The 19,005-nt window shown below is 39.9% G+C and overlaps 3 protein-coding genes across 4 annotated transcripts; 2 read left to right on the top strand and 1 right to left on the bottom strand.

Moving 5' to 3' along the window:
• The first annotated feature begins 269 nt into the window (after positions 1-269).
• On the top strand, positions 270-3,916 carry LOC103999288 (EIN3-binding F-box protein 1). The gene is made up of 2 exons (XM_009421005.3): positions 270-527; positions 1,180-3,916. Exons 1-2 carry the CDS (start codon positions 503-505, stop codon positions 3,117-3,119), a joined length of 1,965 nt encoding a protein of 654 aa, XP_009419280.2. The 5' UTR covers positions 270-502; the 3' UTR covers positions 3,120-3,916.
• A 3,562-nt stretch (positions 3,917-7,478) lies between these two features.
• Positions 7,479-8,838, top strand: LOC135621874 (HMG-Y-related protein A-like). 2 transcript variants are annotated; one of them, XM_065123482.1, is made up of 2 exons: positions 7,479-7,683; positions 7,759-8,838. In XM_065123482.1, the coding sequence occupies exons 1-2, from the start codon at positions 7,630-7,632 to the stop codon at positions 8,224-8,226; spliced, it is 522 nt and encodes a 173-aa protein (XP_064979554.1). In that variant the 5' UTR covers positions 7,479-7,629; the 3' UTR covers positions 8,227-8,838. The 2 variants fall into 2 exon arrangements, with proteins under 2 accessions (XP_064979554.1, XP_064979553.1); XM_065123481.1 differs by having other exon boundaries at positions 7,738-8,838.
• Positions 8,839-14,104: 5,266 nt separating this feature from the next.
• Positions 14,105-18,545, bottom strand: LOC103999287 (eukaryotic translation initiation factor 3 subunit F). The gene is made up of 6 exons (XM_009421004.3): positions 18,232-18,545; positions 17,366-17,445; positions 15,762-16,030; positions 14,672-14,793; positions 14,495-14,608; positions 14,105-14,403 (listed from the first exon to the last, which is right to left on the bottom strand). Exons 1-6 carry the CDS (start codon positions 18,436-18,438, stop codon positions 14,314-14,316), a joined length of 882 nt encoding a protein of 293 aa, XP_009419279.1. The 5' UTR covers positions 18,439-18,545; the 3' UTR covers positions 14,105-14,313.
• Positions 18,546-19,005: the final 460 nt, after the last annotated feature.

Here is a 19,005-nt window from a genome sequence, read left to right as displayed (position 1 = left end):
CGTCTAATCCATATCGGATAAAATGATTTTTTTTTCTTTTAAAAGGTGGAATATTTTTAATAATTCATTTTATTTTTGGTGCCTCGTGTTAGAGAAGAGAAGGAATCGTATCCGTTTAGGCCCAGCATCAAGATTTGTGTTGATGTTTGCCGCCCGCACTCTCCGTGGCGGCAACTTCGCTCCGAGGATGGGAAGGTGCAATGCATTCAAAGGGCAAAACTGAAAATTCGTTCCGTCTCTTATCCTGTCTCTCTTTCTCTCTCTCTCTGTCTCTCCCTTCTTTTATTATGTTGAGCCGACGCCCGGCTTCCGCAATCCAACTCCAGTTGGGGATTCCCCTCCGTCGCCTGTGTCTATCGATCGAACCTGTATGGGATTTTGTGATGCTCCCCGGGGTCTTTAACGTTCCGGTGGTGCATTTTTTCTCCTTGATCAGCTACACGTTGCTGTTCCTGGTGGTCGGATCCGGATCTTCGGGGTTGCTCCTCCTCCGTTTGTGCTCATGGCGACGCTCGTCAAATATGGAGGTAATCCCTCTTCCCTGCTCTCAGTTCGTTAATTTGTGATTTAATTGACATGAAGTCGATGGCTTTTGCGTTTTGATCTACTCGATCCTTGCTATTTTCTGTTAATGATGGATTTCAGGAGCCCCTTTCTGGATCAGAGGGTCCTTTTGCTAGTTATAGTTGGTTATGAGGACTTTAGACTTTGTTTGAAGGCGAGACTTGCTAAATTAGATTAAGAGATATTAGATCATATGTTCTCTGTTTTTTTGCTATTCGGTACTATCATCTTGTTGTCATTTCAACTTCTGATCCGATTTTTGTTCGATAACCCTTAAATATTCAGTAAATTTTGCTTCATTTTGATTCTCTTTTGCGAACTCTTTGGTTCTTGTTGTGCTTTGGAGAGCAAATCTCCATGATTTCGCTATTCAGTGTTGTCTAGATTTAGGGATTTTTCACAAGATACATAAGGTACTGCTCAAAGTAAATTCGGAAACAAATGGGGAATCAAGGGCACAAGATGGCATCTTGTTGTGCTCGACTCCTGGATTGTACTTCCTTTAAATCTCCTGCTGATTTTTTATGCGTTTTCTTGATAATTGTATTTGTATCTTAGATCAGATTTAGATCCTCTTTTGGAACTAACCATCATCCTCCTTTCTTGGTCTTGCAGGCAACGATGTTATCTGCCCTGGCCCTTTTTACTCGAATCTCACTGATTCGAGCCTTCTCCTTTCTCTTGGTCAAAAGGCTGATGTCTCCGGCCCCCCTTGCAAGAGATATCGGGTCACGGCACCTCTTATCTCCAGAGCTGGAGAAAAGGTCATAGACGAAGAGAAACAGCCCCGATCGATCGACACCCTTCCTGACGAGTGCCTCTTTGAGATACTCAGGCGGTTGCCCGGAGATAAGGAGAGGAGCAACTCTGCTTGTGTCTCCAAGCACTGGCTTATGCTTGTTAGCAGCATCCGTTCTTCAGAGCTTGCTGCTTGCAATAAGGTCTGCGATGAATCTGTGAAGAACCCCTCGCTGTTCCTGAATAATGATGTGATTGTCGATGAGCAGGAAAGCGAGAACAATGGGTATCTCACCAGGTGCTTGGATGCAGAGGAAGCTACGGATATTAGACTTGCTTCTATTGCCCTTGGAACCTGTAGTCGTGGTGGGCTAGGCAAGCTTTCCATCCGAGGAAGCAATTCAACTCGTGTTACTGATGTTGGGCTTTCTGCTATTGCTCATGGTTGCCCTTCCCTACGGGTTCTATCTATGTGGAAGGTACCCTTTGTCACTGATGTTGGCCTATCTGAGATTGCCAATGGATGCCCATTGTTGGAAAAGCTTGACCTCTGCCAGTGTCCACTGATTTCAGACAAGGGCTTGATAGCTGTTGCTCAGAAGTGCCCTGACTTAACATCTTTGTCAATTAAATCTTGTTCGAGAATTGGCAATGAAGGTCTGCAGGCTATTGGCCGTTGCTGTCCAAAACTAAAATCTGTAACTATAAATGACTGTCTGCAGGTTGGTGACAAAGGAATTGCAAGCTTGGTTTCTTCAGCCTCTTCTTCCTTGGAAAGTATAAGACTTCGGACCTTGAATATCAGTGATATTGCTCTTGCAGTCATTGGACACTATGGGAAGAATGTAATTGACCTATCTCTCACTGAGCTTCAGGATGTGAATGAAAAGGGATTTTGGGTTATGGGAAATACTCATGGCTTACAAAAGTTGAAGTCCATCAGTATCAACTGTTGCAATGGGCTTACTGATACTGCCTTGCAAGCTATTGCCAAGGGTTCCCCCTTCCTGAAGCAGCTCTTTGTTTGCAAATCTTGCTACCTGTCTGATGCTGGTTTGATAGCATTTGCTGGAACAGCAAAGGCACTTGAGAGTTTGCACCTTGAGGATTGTAACCAGATCACTCTTATGGGCATCCTTGGTGCTCTTTTGAAGCGCAGTGCAGAATTGAAGTCACTGAGTTTGGTGAGATGCTTGGGCCTCAAAGACATATCTTTTGAATTTTCACAACTGCCGTCATGCATGTCACTTAGGTCCCTGACTATCCAAGACTGTCCAGGAGTCACTAGTGCTAGCATACAAGTGGTAGGGAGGATCTGCCCCCAGTTACAGAATATAGATTTGAGTGGTCAAGTTGGGGTAACTGATGAATCGCTCATCCCACTGATCAAGAGTTCTGAGGTGGGCTTTGTGGAGATCAATCTGACCGGTTGTGTTAACGTAACAGATGACTTGGTAACTATGCTGGTCAAGGTACATGGAAGTAGTCTGAAGATGCTTAATCTTCATGGTTGTAGGAAGATCACTGATAGAAGCCTTCTGGCAATTACAGAAAGTTGCTCTGCGCTTGATGACCTTGATTTGTCAAGTTGTTCAGTAGGTGATTATGGTGTGGCACTCCTGGCATCAGCAAGGCAGCTTAACTTGCATATCCTCTCTCTTGCAAGTTGCTCACAGGTTACACTGAAGAGTCTGCCATTCTTGGGAAACTTGGGGCTTTCCATCGTGGGCCTAAATCTTCAGGACTGCAGCTTGATCAGTGCCCATGGGCTGAGGTTGCTTGAGGAGAAGCTATGGTGGTGTGATATCATTTCCTAGTCGAGTTGAAGTACAAAAAAATGGTCAGGGAAATCTCTTGGTAGTCCAATCATTAGTCAATCATGAAATCCAGCACCATGATTGATTGTGAACAGCAGCAATCTATTTCTGTTTAGTTTTTGGCTCGTGCCTCTGGCCATAAGCTTTTGCCTTCCTCGAAGATTTTGGTTGTCTTCCATGGACCATTGGCCGATCTTGTATTTTTTGCAGATTGTTCTCCTTTCACAGGAAAACTCTGTTTGGGGGGTTTGGCAGTCTTTAACTGGCTGGCTATCCCCCATTTTGGCCTTGGTTTGTGAGATCACAACCATATCTAACCTTGAGTCAAGTTGTTGCTCAATTATGAGCCTAGTTAGCTCATATGTGCTCTATGTTTTTCATATGGTCATGGTTATGTATCATCAGGGAAGCATCATACATTGCTTGCTTCTATGGTGTGTTTTAGCCAAATCCTATATTGGCAATGCCCGCAGGGCGAACTTGTGTCCAAATGTTTCAGGTCTGTCGGTCCTTAGAGTTGTTCCAGTCTGGGCTTCATGTCCTATCGAGTTATTTGAGTCTGTTCTCTTCAGTATAGGTCTTTGGTTGGTTGCTTCTTGCACAGTTCTGTTTGGATGCCCGAGATTCAAGGGATTTGGTTATCGGCAGCTGATAGCTAAAAGCATGCCATGACAACCATGTTTGGTTGTTTATTGTTCACCAAATCCTACTTTTGCAGGCTGATTGGGGAGGACTGTAATATTTGCAACCTTTCTGTAATGAATGAATAAAATCCTGTGTATGCATGATCTCTCTGACTTCTTTGGCACCTGTAGTTCTGACATCCTACAGTGACTAAATGGTCTGGTTGGGTTACCTTTCTGGCTTGTTTGGTGTTGTAATGGATATCTATTTGCATCATTTGCCTACAGAGTTAGTGGTGGAAGTGGCACCAACCTTTGTTCCTGGTTGTTGCCGGTGCTTTCTGGATTTGGGTGGCTATGGATAATGTAATAGCCAAGGTTGCTCCATCCAAAGTAGTCTGAAGTTGCCTTCCGATGATGGTGATGCCAAAGTTCTTCTCATCTTCTATCCACCATCTCTTATCCCCACACCTCTCGTGTTTGAAGATTGGAAAGAGCACAATCATGACTTGCTTTCGAATCTATACTTCTTGCGCTAGGTCAACTCAACCATACAGCAAACTGAGAAAAGTGATCATCATAGGTAAAGAGCACAGGAAGAGGAGTTGACGAAAACCTGACTTCTTATGGTAGCCATTCAAATGCCGACCTCACATGGTGGCTTCAGCAGAACCCATAAACAAGCTTCAAAAGTCAAATGATCTAAACACATCGAGCCTCTCCATTCTTCCTAAACCTGAATCAGAAACAATATGATGTTGTCAGAGGCAAACAATGAGATAAAACAAATCAGATGCTGTAACTCACCTCATATGTTACTGTCAGAACCAACTGTCTGTTGTTTTAGATTTAATATCTATATTAGGTCGCATGATTTAGTGGGCAGACGATTCTGCTTTGAACCTCCAAATCATTACTTATTACCATCTACCATACTGAGTGCTCTCAATGTCTCTCAGAACTTTACGAGTTACCTGAAACCATGTCTATGCTCAACTTCTCCTGTGAACAATCTAAAGCTTTCGATCTCAACGCTACAATGACAAAATTCTCAAACTAAACGAAGACTTTTCTACTCGACAAAGTATTCCGAGTAAGCAAGCAAGACAGCTGGATTCTACAAGGTTTTGGTAGTACACACATGAACATACAAGTATATTAATCCGGAGATTCTTGAGATCTACATATCATTCTTCAATTCCAGTCACAAAGAATGGAACAAGGAACGAGATACCAAGAGCCCTCAGCAGCCATGTCACTGCTCTTATCACCTTCCATGGAAACATCGGCTAGTGGTGCAAAGGGTTGGGCCCCGTCGGAACTAGTCGCTTCTCGACGCCAAACCGAGGATCGATTTCGTCGCCACCGCTGGGATCAACGAGCGACGTTTTCTGGCTTTGGTTGTGCCGATGGTGATGGTGATGGTGCCTTGCATGACTGGTTGCAGCGACATCAAGCTTCGCCAACAACATCTTCCTGGGGATGGACGAGGTATTGGCGTGCGAAGACTGCAGCGAGCTCGGACCGCGAAGCAGCAGCAGGAGGATGGCGAGGCATAAAAGGAGAGCAGCAAGAGGGGATCTCCTCATGGCAACGGAGGAGGACAAGAAGAGAAGCGCTGGTGGAATGAGGAAGAGGCCATGGTGCAATTAATGAGATCCAACGTAGATGGCAGCAGATGTTTGACAGCGTAAGCTTGGCAGCCAACTAAGAAAAGGCGGTACATTTGCGTAGCTGCGACTCCATTTGCGGAGTTACTTTAATCCAGGTTGAGTCTTTCGGGCCTGCTATTGCGGGGAGGAGGAAGAAGGCCATCGCATTGGTCAATGGTGGATCGAACTTTCCTTGACGTTGAAGCAACAGCGGCGCACGCAGTTGACAAACCTCACATACTCATCCGGGTGTATGCATGGCACTGGGTTTGAGGGTTGACTTCCTTCATCGCAACCACTGCCGCTGCCACTTTGGCCGGCCTTGCTTTAAGTATGCAACGCCACTGTTTACAGATCACACGGGGATTCACATTGCTCTTTGCTGGCCATCTGTCTGCGGATCTATTTTAATTAGGGTTTCGTTCTTCTCCCAAAACAGATATGAATCTATAAAACAAGAAAGTACGACGAGTCCACCAAATCTGAGCTAAGTTTCTCAGCTCAGATCGTAATCACAGAAACTATGCAAGAGAAAGAAGAAGATGATACACTAACAAGATGACATAAAACGCATGGAAGCTTAGCATTCTCGTTCAAGCATAGCTTTTGGATACAGTAAGTGAAGACTGAATTCTTCTGCTTCATGCATGTATGTGCTGTAGTGATCATTCAAATTATATTTTCTGCAACACAAGAAGTATAAAATTAGCATCTCCTCTGGCGATTTCTGATAAGCTGTGTCATGAGTTGGGAACATTCTTGTTGCAGTTTCTTGGTTTTATGTTCTGTGAGGAACCCCAGGCTGATACAACTTTAACTTGGAGATGATAGCTGCATAATATTCAACATTGAAATCTGTGATGCATATATATCATTAATATTATTGCTGATATGCAATTATCTTCCCGGTGAAACGTGAAGGATGTATGCATGGTGTGAGTCCTCATTTATCCACTATATATATATATATATATATATATATATATATATATATATATATATCCAGTTTTCTGCTCATAAATTGCTGATGCATGACAAAAATCTTATCCACCTTCAAATGATGGAAGCAGTGGGAGGAGTAGAGAGAGAGAGGGAGAGCGACTTCTTGGATGAATGGTGTGAACTTGGTTGGTTTGGTTCGAGATCAAAGCTGCTTATAATATATCTCATTCTCTGGAATAGTCTTCTCTTGCATTGGGTGGTGTGAGGGAGATGAGCATACCAAACGACATGTTTGAACCTCATCGTGCAGGTTTTCAGCTGCTTCACCTCCAAATCTCTCTCAAAGTTGACACATACATACTGTTCTCCATTTGCAAGCTTAGACTTATCATTTGCTGGAACAGCAGCAAGCTGGAGATAATATGTTGTCATTGATGATAAAAATTAAGACCTTAGCTAAGGAATTCCTCTTGACACCTAATACTACTCCTAATGCCAGTTTAAATACCAAAGCCTCACATGAAGACTTTTCTCATGTCTTCTACACAGACAAGGAAATGGTTTAATGCCAACTTACCCTCATATATCACAGGACACCTAATCTCCAACACTGCTCCTTACTATTATTATTCTAATAGATTCTAAGTAGGAGAGAAGCCACTATTAGTACATCTCCTATTCCTTACTGGATGGTATTAGTCTTATAGTTCACATTAATCCTTCACAACTTCTGTGCTGACAGTCTCATTATCTGTATAGTATCTCAACATAATCTCATTGTAATTATCTCAACATAGAAATCAACAAAAAGAAACTTAGATATGGAAAAAAAATCACCAAATAAGGGTGTGATGGATACATACATGTTTTGAGTCCTGTCATAATTTGAAGTAACAACAACTAATGCCTTGGAAGAAGTTAGAATTTTCATGCTATGGATCACATTATGAAGATTGTAAGTCAGAGAAGAAGCTGTCAATCTCATTTGATATTAATGTAATTTAAATATTATTATACCAACAATAATGTCAAATATAATGATATTATATAATATAATTTTATCATTTTTAGTATTTTTAATCCGCTTTTGTTTAATTAGTGTTAGCCTCCCTCGCTCGCTCGCTCGCTTTCCCATTCGTCCGCACTGCCGATCCCCAAATGTAGACGTCTCCCTCCCAATTATTACTCCCCAAAACAGTAGCAGAGGCAGCAGTCGTCTCTCTCTCTCTCACACGCGCGCGCTCACACACACACACACACACTCGCTCTCTCTCTCTCTCTTACAGTCCAACAATGGCCACAGAAGGAGAAGATCCGCGGACCCACTCCCTCCCTCCGTACCCTCAGGTACACTTCTCTGCTCGCTAAGCCGTAACCCTAACCCTAATTCATCATCATCAGCGTCTCTTTGCCTTTCGTCAGATGATACTGGCTGCGGTCGCAGCTTCCGGCGACAAGGATGGGACGAGCATGTCGGCGATCGCCGAGTACGTGGAGTCGTCCTACGAAGGCCAGCTCCCGCCGTCGCACGCCTCGCAGCTGGCCGCACACCTCGCCCGCATGACCGAGGCCGGCGAGCTCCTCCTGGTCGGCAGCGGCTACTTCCGCCCCGGGCCAGAGGCACCTCCGCCCGTCAAGCGCCGCCGCGGCCGCCCGCCCAAGCCCAAGCTCCCCGACCCAGCTGGCCCCGCCGACGCGGCCCCGAGACGGCGTGGCCGGCCGCCGAAACCAGTCGATCCCCTGGCCCCCGCCAAGATCCCCCGGCCGCGCGGCCGACCCCCCAAGCGCGCCGCCGATGGTCCGGATCCGGGTCAGCCGGGTTTGACCAAGAGACCGAGGGGCCGGCCGCCTAAAGTTAGGCAGCAGTTTACTGAAGTGGGATTTGTCTGAGTGATTGGGCTATGAAATTGCTAATTATTTGGACAAATTGACGTTTTCTTCCTGGAATCAAGTTGATGGGAATGGAGGGGACGTGGGTTTCTTGTATGTTGTACAAGACCATCAGGTAAGTGTTTTGTTGACTCCAATGCTTCATGCTCTGATGCCTTCTTTCTTCATAAAAAAAGACTAGTCTTTTATGCTACTGAATTTTAATTTAGAACAGAAGATATCTCTTGTTATTTGGGCATATTGCTTATATGCTAATTACAAGAAATTCCTGTGATGTTAGAATGAAAGAAAAGTGAGTTCTCGTAAACGTTGGCTGCTTCAAGAAAAGAGTAGTGGAAGACTTGGATTAATTTGGAATTCCTGAATGATTCTAGATTGTCTATATGATTTTTCTTGTGGTGGTCTTTTGAAATAAAATACAGATTTAAATATTTGGAGTTTATATAATAATGGCATACCTACTTGGAAATTCTCTTGCATTCAGCCAAAACATGTTAGTTTGCTCAGCTTGAACTTGGATATGCTCCGACACTTGTTCGAGAATCCTATAAGATGACAATTGTATCTTAAGTATGTTCTTATTTTAGCACTGAAATATTTATTGCTTTACTGTCTTGAAACTTGTTTGAGTATTTTTAAATCTGTATTGCTCTTTTGAGTTGTGATTTTGTGTTGAACTTCTGATAAGATTTCTAGACTATGTAGAATTTATGCCGCATGCAAGAACTGTAACTTCAGCACTATAGTATCAATAAGTGAATGAGAAGTTCCAAACATTTAAAGACTTCAAAAATGTTGGTTAGATTTTATATTTAACCTGAAGAAGGTATGGCTTATGGTATTATGGAAAATTGAGCAAAATAGAGACAGTTATGCAGATGGTTGTGCAATTATCAGAATGTTGGACAATTAAGAGAGAACATATTCAAAGGATAGTGTTATCATGGTGATGGTGGTGCATGTAGTCCTATAGTTTGACTGAAAAGGGACAATCCAAGACGAGATACTTTGACCATTCATTCTGCATGTTAAACAGAGGCCACTGGTTGGTGAAGCCAAAGTAAATGTGGTTAAGCTATGGGTCGTCTCTCCTAGTGAGTTTCTGCAGGAAAGTGGCAACTATGGGCCACAGGAAAAAAAAGAACCCACTCTCCACTTAGCATCGTTGTAATCAAATTTCATAATTCCATGTTGCCTTCATAAATGAAGTACTGAAGGACTCATTTGGAGAAGGGCTTAGAAGAAAAAGAAAATTAATCTTTCTTACAAGAAGGATGGTTTCTTTTTCATGTGCTTAATATTCAAATTTGAGTAGATTGATAATTACATGATCGCTAGACAAGAGTAACAATGAAAATTGTCTGAGTGATCATGATTTACATAGAATAGTTTCTATGTTTTAGTCATAATCATTACAATAGTATTTGGTTCTTGATCTATCAAATATTACCATTGCAAAAAATTACAGGGTGACATAAAAGCCTCTAATTTGCCTTGCGCTGGTGATGTAGCATCCTGAAATACTATGTATAACTTAGAAATCCCACCCATTCTTTTACTAGGTGATTGCGGTGAAATCATATTGGTAGTTGTGAAGCATGTTTTTGTGACCATACAGATATTCGAGACACTATAAGATGCAAAAACTTGTTAGATGTCTCCTCAATGTGTTTAATACTTTGTTTAGACATTCTATCTCAAACAAGTTGAATGGTTAAACAATATATGGAGGTGTACTAACTAAATCTTCATTTAGAATGAATCCATGCCTTTCAAAATACTGGATTCAAAAGGGTTATTTTCACTCTCTTCATGCTTAATAATATGGATGAAATGAATGAGATCATCAGAACATCAATTTTGGGTAATTCTGGATATCTATTTATGTAGTCCTATGGAATATGTCCTAGTTTGCTGCTAACCAAAAATTTATGGCACTTTAGCTGAAATAAATAAAAAAATTATGGCAGCTCTGATGAGCAAAGTCTTATTCTGTTGGTTTTAGTTTAAGCATTAATGTTAGTCTTAATTTGTTAAATTTGACCAATATGAGTCAGGTTTAGTTCAGGATATGATATTAGTTTGGATTCTGAAGTTTGGCAATCATTAGTTTGATTCTGATGTGCCATCTTTATAATGCGACGGTCGATTGGTTTTTATTGTATCTTTTGGCTGCTGAAGGTTTTTATTTATTGCTTAATAATCTGTCAAGATCTGTCCCATAGTTTTTCTAAAACTAACCCGAGCTCTGAATAAATACCTGGCTGATTCAACTCTGACATGATCTTTACGGCCAGCAATCCTCTCATCTTCTGGACTTTAACACTTGTTTTGGTCTCCTCTTCTTTTCCTCCACAGTAAGAAATAGCTATTGTTATCCTCTTGTTTTTCTACTTGTATTTTCCTCTCTCTCTAACCCTTTTGGTCAGCCTTTTCCAGGCTTCTCTATTTGCTCTTCTCTCTTAAGGCCAGCCAAAATTCTAAGATATAAAGTCTGTTGTACTGTAATGCTCCTGCCTCCTGCACCATGTTCTATTAACAGCAGATCAACATCACAACTCTATGGTTGGAGGCTCTTCCTTGACTGTTGATATCATTTCCTCCATCCTAATTGTAGACTTCTCTCTTTGATGTTGCATAAAGCTAGAAAATATCAACCAAACAACATCATCATGAAAAATCACATTCCCTGTTTGTTTGTTCTCTTGGAAAACAAGTGATGTATTTAGTGAAAATACTGTGTTGAGACCGCATGAATGCATGCATCACTTTGTAGGAAGCATTACTTCAGTGGAAATGCTTAAACACAGTGATCATAGGAAAAGAATTTATCAGGGTTAGGTTGCTTCTTCATGACCCTACATGATCAGTGATCATAGGAAAAAAGAATCCTTTGACTTATCATGTTGAATATAAGCCAATTTACTGCTTGATATGAGTATATTTTCTGTAAACATAATTTTCAAAATTGAGGAATATATGTTGTACATGTGAGATAACATATTGAATCTTGCAAAGGTGGAATTCTCCCATCTATCTGAATGTTCTTAATATGGCAGGAATCTGTCTCAAGTTGGACTCATTACAAGTCCCCATGCTTTAGCCTTTTAAGTAGACCTCTGTCTTGCAAAACTTCACATTGTTAATGGATTCTGCTGTAGCTGTATCTCTGATCCGCCATTTTGCATTGTCCATCTGCATCTGTGAGAATGAAACCTACTTCACCTTCCTTGAACAATACAAACCCATTAGCATTGATCTCAGTCCATCCTTCCAAGTGCCATTGAACATTTTTGAATAAGATGGCACAAGTTCCTCCCTGCAAAGATGATATTTCTAGCACAATAACTAGTTAAAGGCAATAGCTTGAGCTCACACCCCTTTGTTTGATAGAAGGGTTTTTGTTATGAAAGATGTTTTCATTGTCAGCCTTTTAAATAACCCCCTATAAAGACAATATTACATTTAGTATTTGTAAGATTATGGGGCTAATTATATATTATTCCTTGCATTTAGATTTCTTTAGTATCCGGACCTCAAAAATTTAGATTAAGATCTATATAGCTATGAAAGTAAAATATTTAGTTTCATTTATTCTAATGTCGTGTGTTTTATCGATGAAAGCACGAAAACAATGGATAAAAAAATAATTTCAATGCTCTAGTTATGTTTTTTATGATGGCGGATGGTGACGTTGCTAGGGGTCGCGGGTGACTGTTGCGGATGAATAGGAAGAACGACGAAGAGAGGTGAGAGAAAGAGAGAGGAGGAAGAGGACAACACAGATATTGATGCTCTACATCTGCATTGGCGCCAACGTAGATGTAGATGCAAAGTGTCGCTTGACATCTACGTCGACGCTGTTGCACATATAGATGTAGAGTGTCACTCGGCATCTATATCGGTGCTGACGTAGATGTAGATGTAGAGTGGCACCGTTCTACATCTATCTATGTTGGCATCGATACTAATGCGGGGAAGGGCGATGCCGCTTTGCATTTGTGTCGTCCTCTTTTTCCTCTCCCTTTGTCTTACCTCTCATTGTCACTCTCTCTTATTATTCAAAAAAGCCACTCACGGCTCAGTGATGTCATCGTCCGTCATCACCGAAAATATAATTAAGATTTTAAAATTATTTTTTTGTCTATTGTTTTTATGTTTTCGTTGGTAAAATCGATAACGTCATGATAAATAAAACTAAATGTTTTATTTTTATATAATTATAGATATTTTAATATAAAATTTTCATATAGGAATCGAAAGCTAGGAAGGTCTAACTACAAGGCTAATATATAATTAGCCTTAGCCTATGCATGCAGTGAAAGTTGCATCATTCCACCACCAAATCTAAAACTCATCTCAAACTCTTGCTTAATTGAGCTTATTTAGTTATATAAATCCCTTTTAGTATGCATCTTATCAAATTAACAAATTATTGCCATTATTGCATCATGTTACTAAACAGTTGGCTTGCCAATTCTCTTCATGTTTGCCTCCGAGATGTGCTCAAGCAATCATATACAATCTATTCTCCTTTAAATACAATAAAATTATCATTAAACTAAGATTAAAAACCAACACAAACTGGTCTAGTTCAGAACCTTATTTGAACTATAGATTATTAGCATCATATTTTTTTCGAACTAATTACGTTTTATCTCTTATAATTAGATTTTTTTAGTATCTTAAATTTTAAATTTAAAAATTTATATTGAGATCTTTATAGTTATAAAATTAAAATATTTAATTTTATTTATCATAATATTATTGGCTTTATCGAGGAGAGATATAGCATCTGACAATACATGCATGAATGATACAAAAATGATTAACAAAAAAATAATTTTAACGATGGTGATGGATGATTGCACCATGGGTAGCTATTGTAGTGGTGGTCGGTGAGAATGATGCGATGGTCGACCTTATCGATGTCGATCCGAACATTGATAACGAGGAAAAAAATGAGACAGAGTAGTGAAGTATTATGTCGATGACGAAGGAGGGAGGTGAGGCATTTGCGTTGGCGCACTTACTACTCTACTTCCTCTTCCTCCTTTGATGCCATTCTATATCTGTGTCGATGTCAAAGGAGGAGCCAGGTAAGATATCAGTATCACCAATGATGAGAAGGGAGGAGGAAGAGGTAGGTGAGGCATCTACGAGGCACCTGCCTCCTCTTCCTTCTTCCTCATTGTCAACGACATAGATTCCTCATCTGTCTCTTCTTCCTCCTCATCGTCAACAACATAAAATAGTGATGCAATGCAAAACGACGCTAAAGAAGGAAGAGGCAAAGTGATGCAATGGCGACACAAAATACCTCACCTACCTCCTCCAACATCGACACAAATGCAAAACGCCACTAAAGGAGAAAAAGAAGATAGAGCAATGCAACATCAATATAGATACCTCACCTCCCTCCTCTTCCTCCTCCAATGTCGATACCTCATCGCTTTTTCTCTTCTTCCTCTACCTCATCGCTTTTTCTCTTCTTCCTCTTCATCATCAATATTCGAATCAATATCAATAAAACTGACTACCGTATTGTTCTCATCGACCACCATCATCCACCAATAATGAAATTATCTTTTTATTCATCATTTTCGTACTATTTATGTTATCATATTTTTTCATCAATAAAACCAATAATATTAAAATAAATAAAGTTAAATATTACACTTTCATAATTATAAAAATTTTAATATAAATACTTTAAATCTAAAGATCAGAATGTTAAATTTTTTATCACGCAGCACTTTCTTAACTATAAATTTTGTATGCCAAAGTAACTATGAAATAAATTAAACTAGATATCACAAAGCACAAAGTGAAAAGTAATGCCTACAAAGGAGTAGGCGGCTTCTGGGACATGAAGAGATGGCATCAGAAAACCAAAAATATGATACAATGTTAAAAATGATCCAGTGCAGAAGTATCAACAGGGAGGAATCCTTTCACCAAAACTTGAAAACAGTATATATCTGATAATACCACTAACTGCCTGACTGTAAATCTCCGCAATTAATAATGTCAACTTGGTTTAAACAGACAACATATTGGCAGCTTCTTTTGGAAACAAAAGGTGAGTTACAGTATCTGAGCAGCTGTGTTCAGTTTTTCTGCAATGCCGAGCTGTGCCCTAATGAGGCTTGACAAGTATACCAATGCAAGATTATCCTGTAATGAAGAGAAAAGGGTTCATTTAAGTAATGAAAAAGATAGCGAACATTTCTTATCAGGGCCTTTTCAGATGGAAAGAAGCCTCCACCTGAATTCTGTCATTGAAAACCTTGTCAAAAGCTGCTGGTGAAATTTTTGGAACCAAAGCCAAAGTGTCAGCGAGAAATCTCCCGATATCATTATCCGGGGCTGCACGTCCTTCCTAATAAATATTGGAACACTTAGGTCTTAGACAAGATAAAGAAAATGTCATAGAGACTCTTACCACAACATCATCAACGTATTTATAGATATCATCAATCAGTGCATACAATCTCTCCATCGAAGCTTCCATTCCCTCCAAGTCATTCGGAAGCTTGTCGACAACAGTTGTCTTCAAGATGTCAACTGCAATGACAAAAAAACATAGCACTTAGTTTGTAGCATAAATTGATCCTTCCAAAACTTGCATTGGCAGAAGTGTTTTGCACTATGCCATCATCTTTTTTAGTTTGTTTTCAACATCACTTCCAGTACGAAAATGCATGAGTCAAATAGCTCACTGTTGAAATTAAGAAAGAAAATACAACTAACTTTAACACGAATACAAATGTAAACTAAATTTACTTGATAGTCCAGAAGGAAAACATCACATTGTTAGTCATTAAAAGAAAATTTCAAACCATATGAATGAAACAAACTAAATGAACTTCTAAATGCAAAATCTTCTCTACATACATGCAGGGATGCTAAGATGACTTGTTACCAATCCATACAAGATGAAAGCAGAGATAATTTGTGTGTATTTTGTATATATACGTGGAGGGAGAAGGGAAGATAGAAGGGAGGGAGCCCACAACTCTCAGCAGGATTCAACATTTCTGGTCAAGCCTGCTGCCAAAAGACCTACAATGAGATCTATACCGGTTCAAAATGAGTGTATATATGCATGTGCACATATAAGCTACCAGGGACCTTATTTAGTCAGGCAGGGATTATTTCTCCAAATTATCTTGAAGTGCAAATGAACCTGATGTAATAAAAAAGGAATCTTAAAATATAAACAAATCAAACCATGAACCTCAATCTATTCTACATGAATTTACCATTTAGATAACAGTATGATCTACCAATGTTTAAGAGGTTCTATTAACAGCATGTAAAGAAGTGACCTTTGGTGAAACAAAGGCTTTGAATAACAAAGGCTTACTAGAAAAAGTGAGTCAGCAGGGATGAGGCTTATCCCACAAATTCTGCCACATAAGCATGTATAAAAAACATAGCATATCTAGCGACCAAGGTATATTCAGACATGTGTCCAACATTTACAAGATAGAAATGTGGAATGTCAAAAGTATTTCAAGTAAAAGTCATACATCCAACTCGTTCTGCCTCAATCATCCTCAAATCCAAAGGAATTTCTTGAAATTGTGCTGCAAGTGGCCTATCTCCAAGAGACAAATTAACTGATACATAAGCTTTTATGGAAGCCTCTCCATTTCTGAATCCAGTATCAACAGTAAGATGAAGAGGGGGAACAGAATTCTGTGCATCCTTAAGATCTTTTACAGAATCTTTAAGTTCCTTTACATAGAAGTCATGTATTAATGAGCTCCCACCAGAAACACCGAAGCCAGTTGAAAACCTGAACAACGCACATCATTAAGGTAGCAATAAACATCATTATGTTCTTTGAAGAAACACAAACAAGCCAAACCATATTATCTGTAACTTGAAAGCTTACGAAAACAAAACATCTACTCATGCTTGAAATTTAAAATAAACTAAACTAAATACATAAATCAAAAGTCTAAACCAATCAGCACAATCACAGCAGGTCCCATATCAGACTGAGACAAGAGTTGGGTTGGTAGCAAAGTGCAAAAGGTTGTTAAAAAGCACATGAACATAGATCATTACATGACACATATGGAGGCACCCCCATCAGCAACACATTCCCAATTGCGGAGTCAAAATTCAACAGTAAGAATTGGGCCTGCATATGCAGTCAGATAAATATTGAAGCTATGTAGGTTCATTATGGTTCAGTCATATGACTTGATAAGCACATAAGCAACATATTCTTTATAGGAAACCAATAAAACTGTCAACAAGAATTTGATTTTTCCATAATATTCTTTATAAAAATTAAAAAGTGGTATCTTATAATATATACATATAAAAAAATAAAAAAATTGAAAGTATGTATACAAAGATAGAAAAAAGTAAGAAAATACACAGAGTAATTGATAAAACTGTGACAAAAGCATAATAAAAGGTAGTGAGCTGAGAAAAGAAAAGGCAAAACAAAAAACAAATCTGGTTCAGCAAAACAAAAAAGGAACCACTGATAAATACCTGATATACACAACACTAAATCCATCACAAAAAACTCAAAGAATATTCAAGTTATATGAGAATCATATTCTCCGCCAGAACATGTCTGAGAATACAAACTACCAAGATACAAATGTGCTGGAGGAGACCTATAAAAAAGGTTGTGACTAGAGATATCTTTAGTAAATCTGATAGTTACAAAATGCAAAATACATTAGGACAAAATCATAATCATTACTATGAAACAGTTCGAATAAATAATTGTTAGCTACTACCACGAATTACCAGCTAGAATAATTTGAAGGTAAAAATAACTAATCCTAAAAATTGTTGTTCTAAATTGATATAGTTACATATGAAAGAAAGACACAAATTTGAAAAGAAATTACAGCCATCCATTGAACTAAAACAAATCGATAGTAACTAACCCAAACTAAAACACTTCATTACCCTAAGAAGTAAATCTTCCGATGACATATTTACTTCTAGATGAAAAAAGACCATGAGAAAAAAAAAAAACATGATTATAGTTGCAAGAGTACAAGGATACCTCAAATGCAGCTGTGCATGAAATATTTAATTATACATGCAAAGCAAAAGAAATGCCAGAAAATCATGGCTATTCAAACAGAGAGGTATTTACCATCCAACAAGTACTTCCTTGGGATTCACCTTTAGGTGGGACATATACATGTTCCGATGGTACTCAACATCCAACGCAACCTGAGGTAGAAGGCATGTTAAAGACAACATTGAAGTTTAGGAAAACAAGAAAACAAACCAACAATCTGCAGGCAGATCCGTATGATGGAATTTACTTAGTGATAACTCTTAGAAACCAAAATAAAATGGCATGAAGCAAGACAATCAGTGTAACATTCATATCTCAACTTTAAAACTTCAAATTGCCAACAAAACCCCAAATATATAACAACTACATACGGAAATCAAGATAAATTTGAGCAGATCCAACACAATATATTGTGCTTTCCATTATTGTGATTCTGCTAAAATATATTTGGTTGTTGACCGAATATATTTGCTTTAAAGTTTCAAGAATAGATTTTCCAATGTTGACAAGTAGAATTTCCCTCAAATTTTTCTATAAGAACTACTAAAATAATAAAGTTCCTCAAGGTAGTTATTTAAGAAGCAGAGAAGAAGAATAGAACATCAAGATGCCCAGTTACAAAACTGAAGAATGTTTACCAAATTATGTTAGAAAACAGTTTGTGCAATATTAAGTTTTAGAAAATAATATTGCTTAGTATCAACGTGTACAACTGGTGATGAATCCTTACTGAAAGTGCTGAAACTACAGATCATCTAATCGGGAAAATATCTAACAAATGAAGAACGATTTCGAATTAATCCTCTTACAGCATATCCATCAATATCTAAGATCAAATATCATATTTTATTTCAGTTGCGATGTCGAGAAGGTAAGTAAGGATAAAAACTAAGGACTGGAACCAAGGGAGGACTAATGCGAACTCAATGGGGGCGCACCTGGTCGGCGGACTCGTTGTGGGGGACGGCATAGGAGTTCTTGATCTCGACGACGCCATCGGAGACGGAGCCGAGGAGGGTTCCGATGACACGGTCCGCCTGGTCGGGGCGCCGGACGTAGCAGTCGCAGATGTTGAAGAGGACGACAGGGTGCAGCCTCGCCGACACGATCGGCGACGAAGGTGGGAAGAACTGCAGCACCGCCATGAGATCAGAGCGCGGCGGCCTGTTAGGGTTTTCTGGAGACCTGCTGCCCACCCGCGCCGCCTTCGTGTGGTAATTTAGCCAGCCGGCCGTAAAGCCTGCTATCGTTGTTCTATAGGCTGGGCCATGAGGCCCAATTATAGTCCCACCGTTGTTGCACCTATTTCTGTACGTGCATTGAGACCAAACCTATTAATCGTGGTTAGCTACAACTCACTTGTCATCGGTCGTCACTCGAGCCGTGATTCAGGGATACGGGCTCACGGGAAGCGGCTCGGCCCATGGGTCATGACATCATCGCGGACGTAGGGAGCGATCCGGGAATCCTGTTCCCCGTCTCGGGCGGGGCCGTCGCTTTCCGTGGCCGCATGATGCGGGCTGTCGGTCAATTTGGTATCACGGCATCGGGCGAATCAGGCAGCCCGCGTTCCGCGTGGTCCAGCTGATGGGCGGGCCACCGGATGCCATCCCCGTGTTCCTTCCACGTGTTCGACCCTCCTCCTCCGAAGGACCACCCAATAGCACTCACCGATCATGATATCATTCGTACCGAGTATTTCTATTTCTTTG

Source organism: Musa acuminata, chromosome BXJ2-9, assembly GCF_036884655.1.
Source record: "Musa acuminata AAA Group cultivar baxijiao chromosome BXJ2-9, Cavendish_Baxijiao_AAA, whole genome shotgun sequence".
NCBI lineage: Eukaryota > Viridiplantae > Streptophyta > Magnoliopsida > Zingiberales > Musaceae > Musa > Musa acuminata.
This window is presented reverse-complemented; position numbering and strand designations above follow the sequence as displayed.